The 22,804-nt window shown below is 36.1% G+C and overlaps 1 protein-coding gene across 1 annotated transcript in view; it reads right to left on the bottom strand.

The window, feature by feature from the left end:
• The window catches only part of Trhde (thyrotropin releasing hormone degrading enzyme), a 481,130-nt gene that overhangs the window by 195,535 nt on the left and 262,791 nt on the right, over positions 1–22,804 (bottom strand). The window contains exon 6 of the mRNA XM_055626014.1: positions 1,596–1,733. Within this exon, the coding sequence (XP_055481989.1) occupies positions 1,596–1,733 (138 nt within the window). The remainder of the gene's footprint in view (positions 1–1,595; positions 1,734–22,804) is intronic.

The raw sequence follows: 22,804 nt of genomic DNA on the forward strand, positions 1-22,804 counted from the left end.
AACATTTTAGGCCTAGGTTACATTGTACAGAGGCCAGAAGTTTTCAGGACTAGGCCTAAGTTAGAAGAAGGCAGTAAACCTCCTACAGGACAAGTACATCTGGCAAATAAAAGTTACATTTACACTCAATGATGGTGCTCAATGGTAATCCTGAGACCTCAACACAGGTGGCTGACCGTTTCATATTTATGAAAACTATTATGCTTCTCTGCCAACATATAACGAACATGGAATAATATCATTGTATATTTAGATTTAGTACTATTTTTATTTTTAGCTCTCTTTTTTTTCGTTGTTATTTATTTTATTTTCTTTTTTTTGTAATTTTTATTTTTCTTTTTAGTTACAATTTGTTAACTCTGTGTTATTCTTAGCTCTCTTAAATCCTCTGGACACTCTCCAATTCTATGGAATAAAAATTAGGTGTTCCATACGAAGGTACATTGATAATATATTTAATCAAAATAATATTGTCATGATTTTATTTATGCTAAGGTGAACCTAGCATTTACAAACAACCTTTTAGGATCAGGAGTGGGGAAAGTGATTAGATATATTATCAGGTTGAAATGTTTTAATATATTATTTTCTAGATTATATTTAAAACATTACCATCATTAAGTAAGATAAACATATAGCAAACTAAACTTAGCCTAAACCTATCTTATATAAAGTTAATATAATAATAAATATATAATGGGCCTATAATTGATATTATTCTTTAAAATAGCAAAAACACTCTTCTTAATCAAGTACAATGACATTTTATATTAACAAAAAAATTTTTATACACTATTGCCTACATCACTAATTAGTAATTATTTAGAGTATCATTATGATTACAAAACCAAGCATTTACATTAGCATAATCAGCATACCAAGGACTTCTGATAAGTTATTTTTAATTCTTAATTATCACAAATGAAGATGTTTCATGGACAAAATAACTTTAGTAATTTTTTAAAATATGAGACAATTGAACCAATGAAAACTATATAGAAATTCCAATAAATATAATTCAATTAGCACTAAAAATGAGGTGAGTCTTACCCATATTTTTACTAAAATGTATATCCTCATGTAAAAATTAAATCAAGGTATAGAGATGTAAAGATAAATCCTAATCACTGTAAAACTGAAAAAGCTCAAATCTCACATATTCAATTTTTTAAACTCATTCAGAACCTCTTAATTTTTATTTACTTTGTCATGTCCTTTAAAAATTACTTATAAGGTTCATGTGTTCTGGCATTACCTAGACCCATTTTCATCAGACCATCAAGTATGTAAGGGCCACTAGCATAAGGAATTTGTCACTAGTTAGGTCAACATTCCTAATCCTAAAAATCTGACATTTACATAACACCATTTGTACAGCAATTTCAAATGGAGTTCCCAAACATTTATTCATTAATACTTTTAATATTTCCATGCAATATTTGGCAAACATTCATTTCCATCTCCAGGAAGGGAGTTCCTTCCCTACTCACAATCCATTTTCATTTGCTAGAAAAATAAAAGCCCTCTAGCATGAGCTAGTTGGTCTATCCGAATAGTGAAATGTCTCATTGGCATGTGACCCTTGTCTCTCCCACCTTTTTATATGCGATCCAGTCAAACACTCTGTCAATATCTGTTGCCCGGAGCACTTCCTGTGACACTGGATGAGAACTGGCCAACCCGTCAAGTAGCATCACTTCATGCAGAACATCTGTCAGAAATCTCTGCTTTTCCTGTAATACAGGAGATAGGGTAATATTACAGGTGATTCATGGTTATGGCAGAACCTGCCAGACAACATCAACAGCATGTATGTCACTTAACTGATGGTGCTCATCAGTCTTACATGGTGAGACTCAGATCTGAAGGAAACTCAGTAAATAAAATTAACCCCCTAGGATAGTATAAAACAAAGATAGCTGACTCAAACGTAACATGAAACAAAATCAATAGACTACTGTAAGCCCTAAGTAATAAGAACAGCAGACTGTTTTCTTGGTGCAGAGCAAGGCTGAAGAGTGGACAAATGTGGCAATGATAAGATGAAGGCTTGTTCATGTCTTCTATAGAGTATAGAAAATTCCAGTCTCAAATAACACTTTATGATAAGGTCATTAGTCTCATTACAACAAGTTAATCTTGCTCTCCGTGTTCCTCCATCCCACCATAGGTATTCTTCCCTGCTGCCCCCCAAAAAGGGAGACCACAACACAGACTAAAAGGCATTGTTTTCCTCAAACTATAGTGCAGATGGATATACACACAAATTTAGGTTAAAGGCCATAGTGCTGAGATCACCCAGGCTTAATTACCACGAAGCAATGAAAACAAGAATCGTGAACCTTCTACTCACTTCATTTCTCTAATAAAAGCAGACTTGTTAAATTAAAAATGAACTGTAAAGAAAGGTAGGGTTTTTTTCCTCTGTTTTTGGTTTAAGAAAGTCTGCTTTCAAAAATTAGCTTAGATTCTGTTAACAAAAGTACGGTCAGCTATTAGTCCTCTGGCCACTTGCCTTCACTGATGGATTAAGGGACAAGAAGATAAGTCACAAAAGATAACAAGCCTAAAAAACCCCCTAGATAGCTAAAGAGTGAGGAGTATCATTACTGAGATTAAAGACTCCAACACTTAAATTGCTCTACCTAATTCTGAACTCAGTCCTAGAAATATTTGGCTATAGCGAATGAAATGGTCCTGAGAAATCAGATAAACACTATTATTTTGGATTGAGTTGTAATTTCAAGCTGAGAGTACATCGATCCGGGACTTAAAGAAATAGAACCAAAGAAAAAATATGATACAGGAAGAAAAGTTAACTGAGCATGTACATGGATGTTGCTTCAACTATTATTTCTTCAATTATTGTCTATTCAGTTGTTTAGCAACAGTAAATGTGGGCTGATCAACTTTAAAATGGAATGAATAGTCCTAGACTTTCCAGAGCTGTAAGGGTTAAAAGTGACATAAAGTAAGCAGGTTTTAAAAGTGAACTCTAAACGCAATTTCAACAGAGAAATAGTAACGTTAAAGGAAGTATCAATTACATGTGATACATTACTTCATATTTCTGGGGGAAGCAAAAATAAATCTTTGTCTACTTAATATAATTTTAATTGCTATTACTTCACTTTAGTATGGGTAAGTCATTGATTTATTTTCTACCTTATTGAAAAGTTGATATTAAATAATGGAAGAAAAGACTTGTGTGGAAAAATAGATTAGGGCCTGTGTCCCTGGTAGTGGAGCACATACCAAGCTCAGAACAAAGAATACATTAAATTGACAAGTTAAAAAGAAAAAGAAAAAAAAAAAAGAAAGAAAGAAAATTTTAGAGGCAAACTCAATTTTACAGAAGTACAAAGCACCCACTAGAGAAAATACACTGATTTCTTTTAAATAAATACCTTCAACACAACATAGTAAGAAGTTATCTAGATGAAGCCTACATCATTCTCAACAGGAACAGCCCCCACAGTAATAAGAGTCAGCCTTACCTAGAATTAGTTAATTTCCTATCATTTATCTGGAGCTATGAATGTTAAAAACTTAAAAGAAAAAAAGTCATTTTTGTAATATAAGAGATAAAATAAAATAGTTGGCTATCGTCAATGAAATGGTTTTATTTTATGGATTAAAGTTGCCAAAGTGATTTTTTTAAAAAGCTGTACAATAATAAAATTATCTATGGGGACTTTCTTTAAAAAGAAAAAAAAACTCATCATTGGACTTGGGGAGAGGCATAGGAGAAGAAGAGGGAGGCAAGGTGGGATTAGGCGGGGATGGGTGAGGGGGCTACAGCTGGAATACAAAGTAAATACACTGTAATTAATAAAAATAAAATAAATTAAATTAAAAAAACAGAAAAAAGAAAAAAACTCATCTGACCTAAAAAAAAAAAAATTTGTATGTGTGTGTATGTGTGCATTGTGGGTCTCGGTGTCTGTACACTTTACTCGTAGAGAATATTTCTAATTTTTATTTTACTCCAAATTTAAGGCTGGTAGGATCTGTGATCAACCACTTTGTAAAAATTACACATTAAAGAGCGTGGGCACATTAAAATCCTTTAAAAATATTCAATGTTTTCAGTCTCCAAGTGGGTACCCTAGTAAGGGAAACAGGGACTGTCTCTGACATGAACTCAGTAGTTGGCCCTTTGATCACCTCCCCCTGAGGTGGGGGCAGCCTTACTAGACCACAGAGGAAGACAATGCACCCAGTCCTGATGAGACCTGATAGGCTAGGTTTGGGAGGGAAAGAGGGAGGAGGCTACAGCTGGGATACAAAGTAAAAAAATTGTAATAAATACAAAAAATTTAAAAATTCAATGCTAGCATTAACCACAAATTCCACAAGCCTTGGTGTAGACATTATTCAGATTTTTACATGTGTATTTATTTAAATAGTTACAGTCATATAAAAAGTCATTTTGTTCTCCAAAATCATATCTAGGTTACATATACATTATATATACATATATATGTTATTGGAACTTTACAAAAACTAAAAACAGAGTAATTGAAGAATTGTTTATGAAAACCAAAAAGCCACTATTTTACTTGCCAATTTATTGTCTTAGTAAATATCTATTGAATTCTCATTCTGCAAACACCTACTATCTAATCTTGAACTCAAGAACAAAAATTAAGTACAATAGGAGGACAGATACACAGAAAAACTATCATAATACAATGGGTGCTATAAAACACAGAGAGTGAAATGATTAATTAGTTCAGGAAGGTTTAAGAGAGGAGGCAGCATACAAGTAAGTAGGTGATAGATGAGAGGGGAGGCAGCTAGAAAGGGGCAAATCCAGAGCAGAATAAACATGCAGCAAAAAACCTACACCAATCAAATCCTCAATTATGAGGCTAAAGAGTTTGGTCTTAATAAATGGACACTAACAGGCATCATGACATAATAAATGTGACACTGTATCTGTGGTATACCAGATAGCTAATAGAGCTAAAATACAGGGAGTGACCACTATCCTAAGAGAGGGAGGGGGTACGAATGATGTATTAGAACAATTTATTGCTGAAGGAGAGTTGGACATGAGAGATATTTTAAGCATTTTTCATGCTTTGAAATAACTATATAGCTTTTAACATTAATAGGACTTAACGGAAAAAAATTTGAACTATACTGACAGAAATGTTAGAAAAATACACTTTGGACACCATACTTAAAAAAAAGAATGGTCTTACATGTGGTAGAAAAAAGTGACTATGAATGTGCACAAAGAGCCTTGCTGCAAAGAACAGCAAGTGAAGACCTGGGACTAAGAGAAAGGACTATTTCTCTTGTTTTTTGACAATACAAAGTAGTTTTAAAATAATATGAATAAAGCGTAAGAATTCACTTCTAAAAATCAATTTTTATAACACCAGTAGCATATAGGCTGGTTTTTAGCTGTGTATGTGAAGGAAGTTAGGAATTATTTTTTTTTCGTTAAGTTTTATTTTGATAGAAGTTTTAGGGTACATAACATTGAGTATATATATATGCCCTGTTCCTGTACATTTATTATTTCTTCCATTACCAATATGCAATACTAGTCAAGTGCTTTGACTCTCACAAAAAAAAAGAAAGAAAAAAAGGAAGGAAGGAAGGAAGGAAGGAAGGAAGGAAGGAAGGAAGGAAGGAAGGAAGGAAGGAAAGAGGGAAAAGCAGAGAATATTGCATTAAACCAAAGACAAGGAAGATTAGGGACAAGGCTAAAACAACTCAAGTAGTGGTGAGACAGTCACAGATATATTGGAAGTAAAAAAAGAAAACAAAAGAAAACCTTCAAGGCACACAAGTGTTGCATCCAATCAGTCACAGGCCTTGATTATCTCCTAAAAATATGGATCTGAACATAAATGATTCTTAATACTCTCTTGACAAAGAGTCCTAACACTGGGAGTTAGGATTCTGCCTTTCTCTGGCCATACACCTTTGAGACCAAACAAACTTTAGAGATCTCAGCATCCTCATTTTTTCACATGTGCTGTTGTGAAGATTAAATAAGTGAAATAGGTCTACATATCTTTCTTAAGTACTGCCTGGATCCCAGATGGCGTGCTTGCTTCTAAGGATAGACAGAGCAATGGATCCTACATTCTGAGAATTCACAGTAGTAGAAAGAGAGGCAGAGATGAAAGCAGATATTAAAACACAGCCTGTTCTATGTGAGAATGTAAGTGGGCTCAGGACACAGAATGACTGCAGTGAGAACACTATGATTTCTTATACCTGAGGGAGGCAGGGAAGCTTCTAAGCAAGAGTTTAAATTGAATTTTGAAGAATTTTTTAAGTATTCCAGGAATAAATGACAGTAAAGGACATTTAGAGCAAAGGGGAATTTGTGAAAAATCAAGGAGTACTTTCAGTATAGTCTCTTGGAGCGTCCGACACAGAGAGAGGTGTGCATGGCACAGGGAAGGGAGTAAATCACAAGTGATGAGAGAGAAGCACAGAAGATAAGCAGCACCAAAGAATCCTGGATGGTGTAGTGACAGGGTATTGTGGGACTTGCACTTTAAGAACTCTGAAGAGCTTTATCTTACATCCATCAGAATGGCCAATATCCAAAACTCAAGTGACAACACATGCTGGAGAGGATGTGGAGAAAAGGGAACCCTCCTCCTTTGCTGGTGGGAATGTAAACTTATACAACCACTTTGGAAATCAATCTGGCACTTTCTTAGACAATTAGGAATAGTGCTGCCTCATATATCACTCCTAGGCATACATACAAAACATGCTCAAGTATACAACAAGGACATTTGCTCAACTATGTTTGCAGCAACTTTATTTGTAATAGCCAGAAGCTGGAAACAACCCAGATGTCTCTCAGTTGAGGAATGGATATAGAAGTTGTGGTACATTTAAACAATGGAATACTACTCAGCAATTAAAAACAAGAAAATCGTAAAATTTGCAGACAAATTGTGGGAACTAGAAAAGATCATCCTGAGTGAAGTATCCCAGAAGCAGAAAGACACACATGGTGCTGCAAGCCAAAGCTATTTATTGGAGACAAAGCTATTTACTGAAGCCAAACCCAAATAGTGAGCCAAGGCCATTTAGTGGAGACAAAGCCATTTAGTGGAAAAGTTATCAACAGCTGCACTAGGACCCCAGGTCATGGGTGATACATTTGTGTGAGAACATCCGCTTGTTAGTCTTGGAGCATCCTTGAGATATCGTAAGGAAACATCCTTACGGTATCTTGCAGGTGCAATATATCAAGCCATGAAAGCACTCTTGCTATCTTCTGCAGCAGTAAATTAGCCTCCCCCCTTTCCTGCCTTCTCCCTATATAAGTTGTGTAAAAATTTCAAATAGATGAGACCTTGATTGGACAAACTGACTTTGTCTCCATTCTTCATGTCTCTGGCCCATCCCATTCTTTTCACTCCTCCTTAGGAACCCGTTGAACTCCTGCTGGACAAGACAACATGGTATATACTTACTTATAAGTGGATGTTAGACATATAATATAGGATAAACATATTAAAATCTGTACACCTAAAAAAGCTAAGCAAGAATGAGGACCCAGAGTAAGATGCTCAATCCTCATTCAGAGAGGCAAATGGGATTGACATCAGAAGTGGGAGAAAACAGGGAACAGGACAGAAACCTACCACAGAGGGACTCTGAAAGACTCTATCCTTTAGAGTATCAAAGCAGAGGCTGAGATTTATAGACAAACTTTGGGCAGAGTGCAGGGAATCTTACAAAAGAAGGGAGAGATAGAAAGACCTGGATGGTACAGGAGCTCCACAAGAGGAGGAAAAAAAATCTGGGCCCAGGGGTCTTTTCTGAGACTGATACGCCAAACAAGGACTATTCATGGAGATAACCTAGAACCCCTGCACAGATGTAGCCCATGGCAGTTCAGTGTCCAGGGAGGTTCCATAGTAATGAGAATGGGGACTGTCTCTCACATGAACTCAGTGGTCTGCTCTTTGATCACCTTCCCCTCAGGAGGATGTAGCCTTACCAGGCCACAGAAGAAGACAATGCAGTCCTAATGAGACCTCAAAGGCTAGGGTCAGAGGGAAGAGGAGGAAGACCTTCCCTATCAGTGGACTTGAGGAGAGGCATGGGAGGGAGCTACAGCTTGGATACAAAGTAAATAATCTGTAATTAATAAAACAATAAGCAAATTTAAAAAAAAGAAAAAAAGAACTCTGAAGAGTAGTGAGTTTCTGGACTAGAGCAATGAGCAACTAGAAAGAGAAATAGAAAAATATCACACAACTGAAAAAGAAAAGCACACATACATCTTTATCTTGGTAGCCACAAAACACTATGTTAATTATGTCCATAAATTTGACCTCAGTCTCTGATAAGCAAGGTTGGTCAAGTGAAATATTTACATTGGAATCCTGTGTGTGAGTTTGCCGTAGACATAAACAAAACTATGGGCATTGATGCATACCTAAAATAAAAAATATCCAAATAGATTCAAATATTATTCCTTTAATGTTAAGTTTAGCCATGTATGTAAAGAAGTTATTTTTTTCCAATTTTTGATGTTCACAATACTCTCCTTCATTGAAATAAAGACAGTTGTCTACCCTTTGGATTCAATCCAATGACAACGTCTGGATGAAATGATAAAAGTAGCAGAGTGCAATTCTATATGTTTACTGTCTGCCTCATGGAAGGTTCAGTGTTATACTCTGGGGAAATACAACAAAGACTCAATTCCAACCTCCAGCAATGCATTTTATAGTATGGAAGACAGATATGAATATAACTGTTTGGTAGCTCATAATGACAGAATATTAGTGGGATAAAACATTATATGACTAGAAAGTAAGAATATAAGTTATAAGTAAAATTACTTTTTATATCAGTGACCATGGGATCTTAACTCTTTCATGAAGCAGAAAAACTAAAATCTATCATATTTTTACAAGTCTGGAATCTGAGCTACCACATGATAATGACTTTTAATATTCCACAGATTAAACAAAATTCCATACAAGTCAACATTAACTCAAAGCTATTACTTTATAAAAAGCTGTAATGAAGATTACTAACATAACTATCATTGCAGAGTTAGATATTCAAACCATGACAGAACTTAAAAGCAGAGGAATAAGATCAAGAATTCAAACAATAAAAGTAAATACATTATAGAAAAAATAACATTTTTTTCCACATGAAATGGCTAACATTAGAATTGTCATATTTTGTAAATTTATAACTCAATGTCCTATTTGTGAGAGTTAGAAATTATTTGGACTTAAGTTCTTATAACATTGAAATGACTTTATACGTTTCATGATGTCATTCTGTTTTTCATAGTTCTAACAGTATTTCAGGCTTTCTGTTTGAAACAGCTAGATGTATTTGTAAAAATTAAATAACCATTTTACTGTGTAGTTAATATTTTACCCACAGACAGATCATACTGATAGACAGAATAAAAATAAAGACCCGGTGAAAACAAATGTCATTTTCCTATAGTAATGGATTTCAAATTAACATTTCAAAGACTTGTGTTTAAAATACACACATGCCAGATGCTAATGATCATTTACATGTGCAGCTTGTTAAAGTAGCTCATTTGCATTAAATTCAAACTTGTATAAACATGCATACTATATATATAGTGGGCATTGAAGAATAATTTAAAAAGTCATCACCAGCAATGCTTACAATGAAACAAGCACTCAGCTGAAACGTCTAGCAATATATTTGTTTACATAACCTTCTGCAGAAAGCACTGCATGCACACCAGGCTCAAGGTGACTCTCTATTGATGTTATGTTATTTTGTGATTTCACATAACCTTTTGACAAATGTATGTTCAACATATTTTCTTCTATCAACTACATTTCTTCCATTGAAAATCCACACGTTCCCTAAGAATTGTTAACCAATGAATACACTAAAAGTGAAGTTATTGTCTTTCTCTGTGGCCTGGTAAGGCTGCTCCCCCTTCAGGGGGAGATGATCAAAGAGCAGACCAGTCAGTTCATGTCAGAGACAGTCCCTGTTCCCATTAGTATGAAACCCACTTGGACACTGAACTGTCATGGGCTACATCTGTGCAGGGGTTCGAGGTTATCACCATGCATGGTCCTTGGTTGGAGGATCAGTCTCAGAAAAGACCCCTGTGCCCAGAATTTTTGGTTCTGTTGCCAGGCCACAGAGGAAGACAATGCAGCCACTCCTGATGAGATCTAATAGACTAGGATCAGAAAGAAGGAAAGGAAGACCTCCCCTATCAGTGGACTTGGGGAGGGGCATGGGTGGAGAGGGGGAGGGAGGGAAAGATTGAGAGGGGAGAAGGGAGGGAGCTACGGGGGGATACAAAGTGAATAAAGTATAATTAATAAAAAATAATAAAAAAGAAAATAAAAAACAAAAAAGTGAAGTTATAGTTCTATAAAGATATATTGAAGATTTTATAAACCTCTCAACATCCTACATAAATGTTAGCACAAGTCTTTATGAGCCATGATACTCTCAAACATGACTGACTCAGAGGAAGTGGGTTAAATTGTGACTCTTCGGATTTTGCATCCTCAGTTGCCTGATAACATCCAGGCTGGATGTGTCATGTTTCTTATTATCCAAGGCTTGATGGGGAGAAGGGGAAAAAGCAAGATGAAACACAAGATGTGCTAAATTCTATACAATCAACACTGAATCATCAGCAGATGTGCCCATGAACTGCTAAGATAATAGCAGTATTACCAAGCACATCCTGCAATGCCAGCACCTGGTGAGTACAGTCAGACCAATTAAGAGTTTAAGGCCAGCCTCAGCTGTACAGTGAGCTGAAAACTACAGACTAACAGTCAGTGAAAAAAGATGCCATGATGTTGAAGGAGAGGATGAAGGGCTATATGGCAGGCCTGAAGGGAGAAATATTGTAATTGCATTAAAATCTCAAAACTATTTTAATTTAATTAATTAATTTATTACAATAAATAAATTGTATTATTTATTAAGTAAATAAATAATAAATTTATTATTTCTTATTTATTTATTCACTTTGTATCTCCTCTTCAGCCCCCTCCCTATCTCCTCCCAGTCCCACAAACCCTCCCTCTTCTCCCCCTATGCCCTTTTCTGATAGGGGAGGACCTCCTCCCCTTCTCTCTGACCCTAGCTTATCAGGTCTCATCAGGGCTGGCTGCATCATCTTCCTCTGTGGCCTGAAAGGCTGCACTCCCTGAGGAGGAGGTGATCAAGGAGCCAGCACTGAGTTCATGTCAGAGGCAGTCCCTGTTCCCTTTACTAGGGACCCACTTGGAAACTGAGCAGCCTTTGTGCTTCCTTTGAACAGTGGGTCTAGCTCCTCACTGTGCATAGTCCTTGATTGGAGTAAGAATTAATAAAATTACTTATTTAAAAAGTTTTTTAAAATATATATTATTTAAAAATCTTTCCTTATGTGCCCACTATATATTTACCATCCCTCATATTTTAATTAAATATGGTAATCTGTAGTCTTACAGATTAGTTCAGAATATGCGTTCAATGTCAGTCATGGTAACGACTACGCACACGTGGTCTAGTATTTTCTATTCTATTAGCCACTAATTCACTGTTAATAATCTCCACGTGATAAAATATAACCCTCTCTAAACATGAATGTGTGCATTCCTCGACATCTTTTCCTGTTTTCTGTCAAACGGCTAGGCAGTGTAGCTTCAGTTTCAAATCTAGTCCATTTCTAACTTCACCATCCTCTCATAGCTCAATCAATGAGTTCCCAATACAGAGAGAGAATCTGCTGCAGCATTCCATTAATTCTCTGTTGACTTTCAGTTCCCAGTTTCTTGTTACGTTTTGGGTACACATTTATTATTGAACACCTCATATATGTGACACCTAGAGTTAAATGATGAAAATTACAATGAAATAAGTCTTGACCCTGAAGAAGCATACTGTCGGGTAAGAAAGATATGCTGCAAATCCTTTGAGAGCATTCTTCTATAGTGTCATTTCCTTTGAAGATCTTCGTATAATTTACACATCTCTGAAAAGTAATTCTTCTATCATATTTTAATAAACCTGTCTGTAATTTGGCCATAAAATATTTTTCTTTAAGCTTCATTTTTTACCAACTAAAGGAAAATGTCAATAAAATCAAATTTTCAACCAAATTCAAAAAAGAATAACTGTTTCTGGTATACAGGAGGGCTTCTGATTTTTTTGAGTTGATTTTGTATCCTGCCACTTTGCTGAAGGTGTTTATCAACTGGAGGAGTTCTCTGGTTGAATTCTTGGGGTCGCTCATATATACTATCTGCAAATATTGACACTTTAACCTCTTCCTTTCCGATTTGTATCCCCTTGATCTCCTTTAGTTGTCTTATTGCTCTGGCTAGGACTTCAAGTACTATGTTGAAGAGTTAGGGAGAGAGTGGGCAGCCTTGTCTTGTCCCTGATTTCAGTGGGATTGATTTAAGTTTCTCTCCATTGAGTTTGATGTTGGCTATAGGCTTGCTGTATATTGCCTTTACTATGTTTAGATATGTGCCTTGTATTCCTGATCTCTCCAAGACTTTAAACATGAATGGGTGTTGGACTTTGTCAAATGCTTTTTCAGCATCTAAGGAGATGATCATGTGGTTTTTCTCCTTCAGTTTGTTTATGTGGTGGATTACGTTGATGGATTTCCGTATGTTGAACCACCCTTGCATGCCTGGGATGAAGCCTACTTGGTCGTGGTGGATGATATCTTTGATGTGTTCTTGGATTCGGTTTGCAAGTATTTTATTGAGTATTTTTGCGTCAATGTTCATAAGAGATAGGTCTGAAGTTCTCTTTTTTTGTTGGGTCTTTGTGTGGTTTAGGTATCAGGGTGACTGTTGCTTCATAGAATGAGTTTGGTAATGTACCTTCTGTTTCTATTTTGGCCTCCCCACCCCCAAGGGAGGAGCAGTCCTGTTAGGCCACAGAGGAGAGCTTTGCAGCCAGTCCTGAAGATACCTGATAAAACAGGATCAGATGAATGGGGAGGAGGTTCCCCCCTATCAGTGGACTTGGCAAGGGGCACGGTGGAGATGAGGGAGGGAGGGACTGGGAGGGAATGAGGGATCGGGACACGGCTGGGATACAGAGTTAATAAAATGTAACTGATAAGAAAAAAATAAAATAAAAAAAATAAAAAAATAAAAAAATTACTTGTGGAAATCCACATTAAAAAATGAAAAAAAAAGAATAACTGTTTCTCATATCTGTTACAAAGATCCTCCAATATTTTATAGATGCAAATAGCATGGGTGCATTGAGATACCTTAATTTTGATTGACAGGCTGTAATTAAGAGTATTTTAGTATATATTAGGTGTTGATTTTAAATAGATTCCAGTTTTGTTTGAATTCTAATGGAAAATTTTCACCATTCAAGTCTGGAGTAATTCTAAAGATGATCTAATCAACTCTCAGACATTATTAACATAATTACAAAGTGACTAATTTTTATATTTTAATTTGTGAATTTTTATTTTAATTTTAAATTATCTTAAGTCTGTAACAAATTTCTGGTTGATTATATCAATGTATGTTAAATGGCAGACTCATGTCCTTTAGGTCCAGTATTTAGGTTTATAAATGGTCAGCTTGCTGAGTAACAACCTCAGAAAAAGTACAATTGTCTGAACAGAGGAGAATTCATGTTTGCAGTGAAGATAGAAAGTTTAATAAACGTAAAATTTTTATAAGTGGCATAAAACAACTTGAGAACACAGCACCCTGAGAGCCCATACACTTAATCAAATCAGATGAACTACTGCATCTCAGTTCACTGAAAATCATATTTACACAATATACCCATTGTATAGTTTGCAAAGGTTCTTTCTTCAAAATGCAAAAACTAAACTAAAAGTCATCATAAAAGAGCAAAAATACTGAAGTATAGCATAGAAAATTCATTCAAAAAAGGAATGGATATATTCAAATGTTATTTAATTTCCTGCTCTTGCTACTATTTTGACATATGATTCACAATAGATCTCATCAGAGAGCCAATTTTGGACCTTAAAAATAAGACCTACAAGATATGATAAACATAATGAAGTCAATGCACCTAAAGGAGATAAACAAGAAAGCAGACATGAGGTAAGATGATCAATCCTCACTTAGAAAGACAAATGAGATGTGCATAGGACATATGACAGGAGTCTACCGCAGAAGACTCTACTAAGCAGCGTTTCAAAAGAGATACTAAGACTCATAACCAAACCTTTGGCAGAAGGGGAGTTAGTATGACAGGGAAAGATTAGGAGCCCCACAAGGACCAAATATATCTGGGCACAGGAGTTATTTCTGAAACTGTTTCTCCAACCAAGGACCATGTATTGATATAACCTAGAACCTTTACTCGGACGAAGCTCATGGTAGCTCAATAAACATCTGGTTTCCCGTAGTAAGGGGAATAGGGACTATCTCTGACAGGAACTCAATGGCAGGATCTTTGACCTCCTCACCCCCCAAGGGAGGAGCAATTCTGCTAGGCCACAGAGGAGGACTTCGCAGCCAGCCCTGAAGATACCTGATAAAACAGGGCCAGACGAAAGGGGAAGAGGTCCTCCCCAATCCGTGGACTTGGAAAGGGGCAGGGAGAAGCTGAGAGAGGGACGGTGGGATTGGGAGGGAATAAGGGAACGGGATACAGCTGGGATACAGAGTTAATAAAATGTAACTAATAATAATAAACAATAAAAAAAGAAAAAAATAACATCATAATACTTAAGTACCTAGTCGTAAAAGAGAGGCTGGAAAGACAAATGGCAGCAAAATTATAATTCTTTGATTCTTCATACCATCTGGTAACAAAGAAGATCACGTGGAAACTAAGTATTGAAGAGCTTAAAGTTTAACCTATGGAATGGGCAGAAAAGCATTCAATTCCATTCTTAAAAGCTATAACATTTCTGTGGTAAAAATAATCTAGCTTAGCTGGTAAAAATAGTTCAGTTGTGTGAGGCCAGGAGAACATCATTACTTAATCCTCTCTTGAACACTCCTTGTCCCTTACAGAGAAAACAGCAAAAATAGTATCCAGAAAATCTTCATTATATTGTGAAAGGTGAACAAGGCAATGTAGGTTAATCCTTGGAAATCTTTCATCTTTTTGGTGAGCAAAGGTTGCAAGCATAATAGTTAGCAAGAAAACAAGAATATATTATCTTCTGGGAAATCTATTTTCAATCCGAATAAGTAATATGACCTATCAGCTCTCAAAAGACACCAAAAGTTATTAGAAAATCCCCTTGTTTTGAAGGTAAGGCAGTAAACTTCATATAGAAAGACTTTTAGACTTCAATTAGGCGTTGTCTGAAGTACATCACATTCCACATACATCAAACTGGACCAGGAGAGAGTATGCATGGGAACAGGATACCCCTAAGGCCAAATTTTTGCACAGAAAGGAAAACCACTCTAGTTTGGTTTTAATCATACAACTTATATAGACAATTGAATATAGAATATAGACAATTGAAAGAATATACAGTATTTAAATCGAAGCATAACACCTTCAACACTACCACAAAACAAAAAAGAAAACAGAAAAGCAATTGTTTGTTGTTTCCTTGCGGAGAGAAACTTATTTTAAAATGTATGCCTCTATTATAGGCAAAGTTAACAACTTTAGAGAAAATCAAGATTGAAAAGCAGAGTCTGAACGGATAAAAATCCAATATCTAAATGAAGCAGTCCTTGTAGCAAAACAAATCTCAACCGTTAAAGAAGATATATAAAACATTTAAAATAAAATGATAATGAATAATTCAATGTCCTTATTGTCCTAGTTTCACTAAAATTTTGAGTGTATGGAGCATGTTTTATTTTCAGAGCATATGTATGAACTATACTAGTCTGAAAAAGGTTATGGCTCTGTGGTTTGAGCTACTCTGCAAACGAAACCACTGCTGACAGGGATGTGGCTGGTCAGATGGAAGGAAAAGTTTTTGCATACAGAAACTGCCATACAGAAGATAAAATGTAGGTGTATATGAATGTACAATATTATCACATAGTTCTAAACCAACATTTACATAAGGTTTACTCCATAGAATTTACCACAATAGAAGGCTCAAATGAGGCAATTGTTAAATCCTAGTCTCAAATAAAAAGAACAAATGAAATGCATGAATGGATAGAAAGGCAAGAGGTGGCATCAACACAGTCAAGCAATTCATATAAAATTATCAAGCTAGTTTACATTCACAGCCCTGAAGAAGAGCATTATTGAACTGTAAATAAAGTCTGCAGAGAAGAAGTTAAAGGCATTAAAGGTTTCCAAAGAAAAACTTAAATTTATGAATGGTCTAATGAGGAACCTTTTTTGGAATGCTGTCGAAAGATGTCCTACCAAATTTTGTTTTGCATTGCTGAGTCCTCTGCCCACCAGAAAGGATAGTGAAGTAGTTAGTCTGATAAACCGTAAAATATAACAGAGAAGACAGACACGCTCAGCCTAGCAGAATGTCTTTCTCTACCTCCCAGATCATTAAATATGTGAGCCGTTTGGTATGCACAGTACTTGTTATATTGATATACATTATTACAACCATCAGAGTGGTAAGGCAGGCAGTATATAAACCAATATCAAATTATCTGTTTTTTTTTCTTTCATGAAAATGTCTTCTATACATTTAAAAAAAAATTATTACTAGCACATGCTACTTTGTTGTTTCTGAAATCCTTGTCTAGTAACATCTGGACCTAATGTAAAGTAACCTTGATAAACATTGGGAGAGGTGTGATGGGTTGAGCTGTGTTGTAAAGTCTTCCTTAGTTGTCCTCTGAGGCCTCACCTTTAGTTGTTCAGGCTAAAAGCTGTGACAAGCAAATGCTTTTTACCTAGAAAATTATGAATATTATCAGAGTTTCCATACTTTTTATGCTATAGAAAGAATTTTTTTTAACAGAAGCAAGGAAAGTGAAGTATAAAATACATAAAACCTGTTTTGGCCAATAAAATACATTTCAGAATAACAATGCCCTAAAGGATATTGTGGCATAAGTTTTTGCAATATAATTTTGTTGTTCTTTGTTGCTATTCTGTTTACAGCTGACTGTTCTTTAAAGGTATGAGCAAAGTAACCCTCTGAGAGATCCTGATAAGCATAAGAAAGAATAAACTTGCACTGTAAGAGGCTTTGGTTGGTGGTCTACTCCTAGAAAGTGTCTAACCCAGTGAAATTTTTATTGGTTTTAAAATTCCTAAGAAAATTTTCAAAGGCTTTGGAAATTTTGAACATCTCAAATTTGAACAAGTTCTTCACAAGAAGCATGTTCACCTACAGACTGTGAAAAAATCTTCCCCAACCCTATATCTGACAAAGAGCTTGTATCCAAAATATATAACTCAAGAAAATAGACATCAGCAAACCAAATGATCCAATTAAAAATGGGGTACAAGCTAAACAGAATTCTCCTTTTTTAATTAAATTTTTATTTTTTAATATTAGTTACAGTTTATTAATTTGGTATCCAGCTGTATCCTTCTCCCTCATTCCCTCCCAATCCCACCCTCCCTCCCTCATCTTCTCCCTACCCCTTTTCAAGTCTACTGATAGGGGAGGACCTCCTCCCATTTCATCTGACCCTAGCTTGTCAGGTATACTCAGGCCTGGCTGCAAAGTCCTCCTCTGTGGCCTAGCAGGGCTGATCCTCCCTCGGGTGGGGGTGGGATGTCAAAGAGCTAGCCACTGAGCTCATGTCAGAAAAAGCCCCTTTTCCCCTTACTAGGATACCCACTTGGATACTGAGCTACCATGGGCTATATCCGAGCAGGGGTTCTAGGTTATATCCATACATGGTCCTTGGTTGGAGATACAGTCACATAAAAGACCCCTGTGTCCCTTGGTCATTGTAGAGCTCCTGTCCTCTCCAAGTCATGTTAACTCCCCTTTCTTTCATATGGTTCCCTGTACTCTGCCGAAGGTTTGGTTATGAGTATCAGTACCTGTTTTGATACATTGCTGGGTAGAGACTTTCAGAGGCCCTCGGTGGTAGGCTCCTGTCCTGTTACTTGTTTTCTCCTACATCCAATGTCCATCCCCTTTGTCTTTCTAAGTGAGGGTTGATCATCTTACCCAGGGTCCTCTTTCTTCTTTATCTGTAAATTGCTGAGTAGTGTACCGTTGTATAAAAGTGCCACAATTTCTGTACCCATCCCTCCATTGAGGACATCTCGGTTGTTTCCAGGTTCTGGCTATTACAAATAAAGCTGCTACAAACATGGTTGAGCAAATGTCCTTGCTGTGTACTTGAGCATCTTTTGGATATATGACTAGGAGTGGTATAGCTGGATCTTGAGGAAGTGTTATTCCTAATTGTCTGAGAAAGAACCAGATTGATTTCCAAAGTGGTTGTACAAGTTTACAGTCCCACCAGCAATGGAGGAGGGTTCCCCTTTTTCCACAATCTCTCCAGCATGAACTGTCACTTGAGATTTTGATCTTAGCCATTCTGATGGGTGTAAGGTGAAATCTCAGGGTTGTTTTGATTTACATCTCTTTGATGGCTAAGGACATTGAGCATTTCTTTTAAGTGTTTCTCTTCTATTCTATATTACTCTACAGAGAATTCTCTGTTTAGCTCCATACGCTATTTTTTAATTGGATTACTTGCTTTACTGATTTTTTAACTTCTTTAATTCTTTATATATTCTAGATATCAGCCCTCTCTGTCAGATATAGGTTTGGTGAGTATCCTTTCCCAGTCTGTAGACTATCATTTTGTTCTGACAACAATGTCTTTACAGAAGCTTTACAGAAGCTTTTCAGTTTCATGAGGTCCCATTTATTGATTGTTGCTCTTAGAGCCTGAGCTGTTGGTGTTCTGTTCAGGAAGTTGTCTCCTGTGCCAATGAGTTCAAGGTTCTTTCCCACTTTCTCTTCTAACTGATTAAGTGTATCTGGTTTTCTGTTGAGGTCTTTGATCCACTTGGAATTCAGTTTTCTGCAGGGTGATAGATCTATTTTCATTTTTCTGCATGTAGAAATCCAGGTGGACCAGCAGCATCTGTTGAAGATGCTGTGATTTTTCCATTGTATGGTTTTGGCTTCTTTGTCAAAAATCAAGTATTCATAGGAGTGTGGGATTATTTCTGGGTCTTCTATTCGGTTCCATTGATCCTCCTTTCTGTTCCTATGCCAATACCATGTGGTTTTTATTACTATTGCTCTATAGTTTAGCTTGAGGCCAGGGATGAAGATACCTCCAGATGATCTGTTGTACAGGTTTGTTATGGAAATTCTGGGTTTTTTGCTTCTTCATATGAAGCTGAGAATTTTTCTTTCAGGGGCTATAAAGAATTGTGTTGGTATTTTATTGGGAATTGCATTGAATCTGTAGATTGCTTTTGGCAGGATGGCCATTTTCACTATGTTAATCCTACCAATCCATGAGCATGGGAGATCTTTCCATCTCCTGATGTCTTCTTCAATTTCTTTCTTCAGAGACTTGAAGTTTTTTTTCAAATAGCTCTTTCATTTTCTTGGTCAAAATCACCCCAAGGTACTTTATGTTACTAGTGTCTATTATAAAGGGTTTTGTTTCCCTGATTTCTTTCCCGGCCATTTTGTCTTGAATATACAGGAGGACTTCTGATTTTTTTGAGTTAATTTTGTATCTGGCCACTTTGCTGAAGGTGTTTATCAGGTGAAGGAGTTCTCTGGTTGAATTTTAGAGGTCACTCATGTATACTATCATATCATCTGCGAATAGTGAAACTTTGACTTTTCCTTTCTCATTTGTATACACAAGATCTCCTTTAGTTGTCTTATTGCTTTAGCTAGGACTTCAAGCACTATGTTGGAGAGACATGGAGAGAGTGGGCAACCTTGCCTTGTCCCTGATTTCAGTAGGATTGATTTAAGTTTCTCTCCATTGAGTTTGATGTTGGCTATAGGCTTGCTGTATATTGCCTTTACTGTGTTTAGATATGTGCCTTGTATCCCTGATCTTTCCAAGACTTTAAACATGAATGGGTGTTGGATTTTGTCAAATGGTTTTTGTTCATCTAAGGAGATGATCATGTGGATTTTCTTCTTCAGTTAGTTTATATGGTGGATTACATGGATGGATTTCCATATGTTGAACCACCCTTGCATGCTGGAATGAAGCTTACTTGGTCACGGTGAATGATATCTTTGATGTGTTCTTAGATTCAGTTTGCAAGTATTTTATTGAGAATTTTTGCATCAGTAATCATAAGAGAGATAGGTCTGAAGTTTTTTTTTTTTGGGGGGGGGCCTTTGTGTGGTTTAGGTATCAAGGTGACTGTGGCTTCATAGAATTGGTTTGTTAATGATCCTTCTATTTCTATTTTATAGAATAGTTTTAAAAGAATTAGAGTTAGCATTTCTTTGAAGGTCTGGTAGAATTCTGCACTGAATCCATCTGGCCCAGCGTTTTTTGTTTTTTTTTTTTTTTAGAAGGGAGACTATTGATGATTGCTTCTATTTCCTTGGGGGATATAGGACTATTCAATCTTTCCACCTGATCTTGACTTAATTTTGGTAGATGGAATCTATCAAGAAAATTGTCCATTTCTTTCATATTTTCAAATTTTGTGGCATATAGGCTTTTGTAGTACAACTTAATGATTGTTTAGATTTCCTCAGTGTCTGTAGTTATGTCCCCCTTTTCATTTCTGATTTTGTTGAGTTGGATAGTTTCTCTCTGCCTTTTAAGCTTCACTAAAGGTTTGTCTACCTTGTTGATTTTCTCAAAGAACAAGCTCTTGGTTTCATTGATTCTTTGAATTGTTTTATTTGTTTCTAATTGATTGATTTCAGCCCTGAGTTTGATTATTTCCAGCCATCTGTACCTCTCCTGTGTATTTGCTTCTTTTTTTTCTAGGGCTTTCAGTTGGGACATTAAGTTGCTTGTATTAGATGTTACAAATGTCTTCTTGAAGGCACTTAGTGCTATGAATTTTCCTCTGAGCACTGCTTTATTGTGTCTCATAAATTTGAGTTTGTTGTACCTTCATTTTCATTGAATTATAGGAAGTCTTTAATTTCTTTCTTTATTTCATCCTTAACCCACCTGTCATTGAGCAGCAAGTTGTTCAGTTTCAATGTGTGTGTAGGCTTTTTGCTATTTGTATTGTTGTTGAGGTCCAGTTTTAGTCCATGGTGTTCAGATAGAATACAAGGGGTTATTTCAATCTTCTTGTGTTTGTTGAGGCGTGCTTTGTGACCAACTATATGGTCTGTTTTGGAGAAGGTTCCATGAGGTGCTGAAAAGAAGGTATACTCTTTTGAGTTTGGGTGAAAAGTTCTGTACACATCTATTAGGTCCATTTGAATTACGGCCTTTGTAAGTGCCTTTATTTCCCTATTTGGCTTCTGTCTAGATGATTTGTCCCTTGGTGATGCTGGAGTGTTGAAGTCTCCCGCTATTAAAGTGTTGGAATCGATGTGTGATTTAAGCTTTAATAATGTTTCATTTACGAATGTGGGCGCTCTTGTATTTGGGGCATTGTTGTTCAGAACTGGGATGTCCTTTTGGTGGATTTTTTTCTTTGATGAGAATGTAGTGCCCCTCCTCATCTTTTTTGATTAATTTTGGTTGAAAGTCTATTTTATTAGATATTAGAATAGCTACCCCATTTTGTTTTCTGGGTCCATTTGCTTGGAAAACATTTTTCTAGCACTTTACTCTGAGGTAGTGTCTATGTTTGTTGCATAGGTGTGTTTCTTGGATGCAGCAGAATGTGTTTCCGCACCCATTCTGTTAGTCTGTGTCTTTTTATTGGAGAGTTGAGTCCATTGATGTTGATAGATAATATTGACCATTGAACGTTAGTTCCTGTAATTCTAGAGTTGGTGGTATTACTCTGATTCATAGCTTGTTTTCCTTTAATTTTGGGGGGAAATTATCTGTATCCTATGTTTTTTTGGACATAGTTGTTTTTTGTTGGATTGGAGTTTTCCTTCTAGTATCTTCAGTAGGGCTGGTTTGCTGTGTAGATATTGCTTAAATTTAGTTTTGTCATGGAATATTTTGTTTTCTCCATCTATGTTGATTGAAAGCTTTGCAGGGTCTAGTAGTCTAGGTTGACATCTGTGGTCCCTTAAAGCCTGCATGATACCTGCCCAGGTCCTTCTGGCTTTCATAGTTTCTGATGAGAAGTCCGGTGTGATTCTGACAGGTCTATCTTTATATGTTACTTGGCCTTTTTCCCTTGCTGCTTTTAATATCTTTTCTTTGTTCTTTATATTTAGTGTTTTGACTATGATATGACGTGAGGTGTTTCTTTTCTGGTCTAGTCTATTTGGTGTTCTGTAGGCCTCTTGTATGTTTATGGACATCTCTTTCTTTAGGTTGGGAAAATTTTCTCCTGATTTTCTTGAAAATATTTTCTGGACCTTGGAGTCTTGAATCTTCTTTTTCATCAACTCCTATTATTCTTAGATTTTGTCTTTTCATGGTGTCCTTGATTTCTTGGATGTTCTGTGTTTGGGACTTTTCCAATTTTTCTTTTTCTCTGAGAGAAATATCAATTACTGTGAGTGTATCTTCAGCTCCAGAGATTCTGTCTTCCATCTCTTGTATTCTATTGGTGATGCTTACCTTTGTGGTTCCTTCTCCTTTCTCTAAGTTCTCAAGCTCCAGGGTTTTCTCAGTTTGTCTTTTCTTTATTGATTCTAATTCTGTTTTCATGCCTTGCACCATTTCCTTCATCTGTTTGAATGTGGATTCTTGTTTCTCTATGATGGTCTCTATTTTTCTGTTGTTGTTGTTCATTTCCTCTTTATATGCCAGTAATTGTATCTCTACTTGTGCTTCTATTTGTTTAGCTATATTTGTCTGTG

The sequence above is a fragment of the Psammomys obesus genome, unplaced genomic scaffold (genome assembly GCF_907164565.1).
Source record: "Psammomys obesus unplaced genomic scaffold, mPsaObe1.curated_primary_1811, whole genome shotgun sequence".
NCBI lineage: Eukaryota > Metazoa > Chordata > Mammalia > Rodentia > Muridae > Psammomys > Psammomys obesus.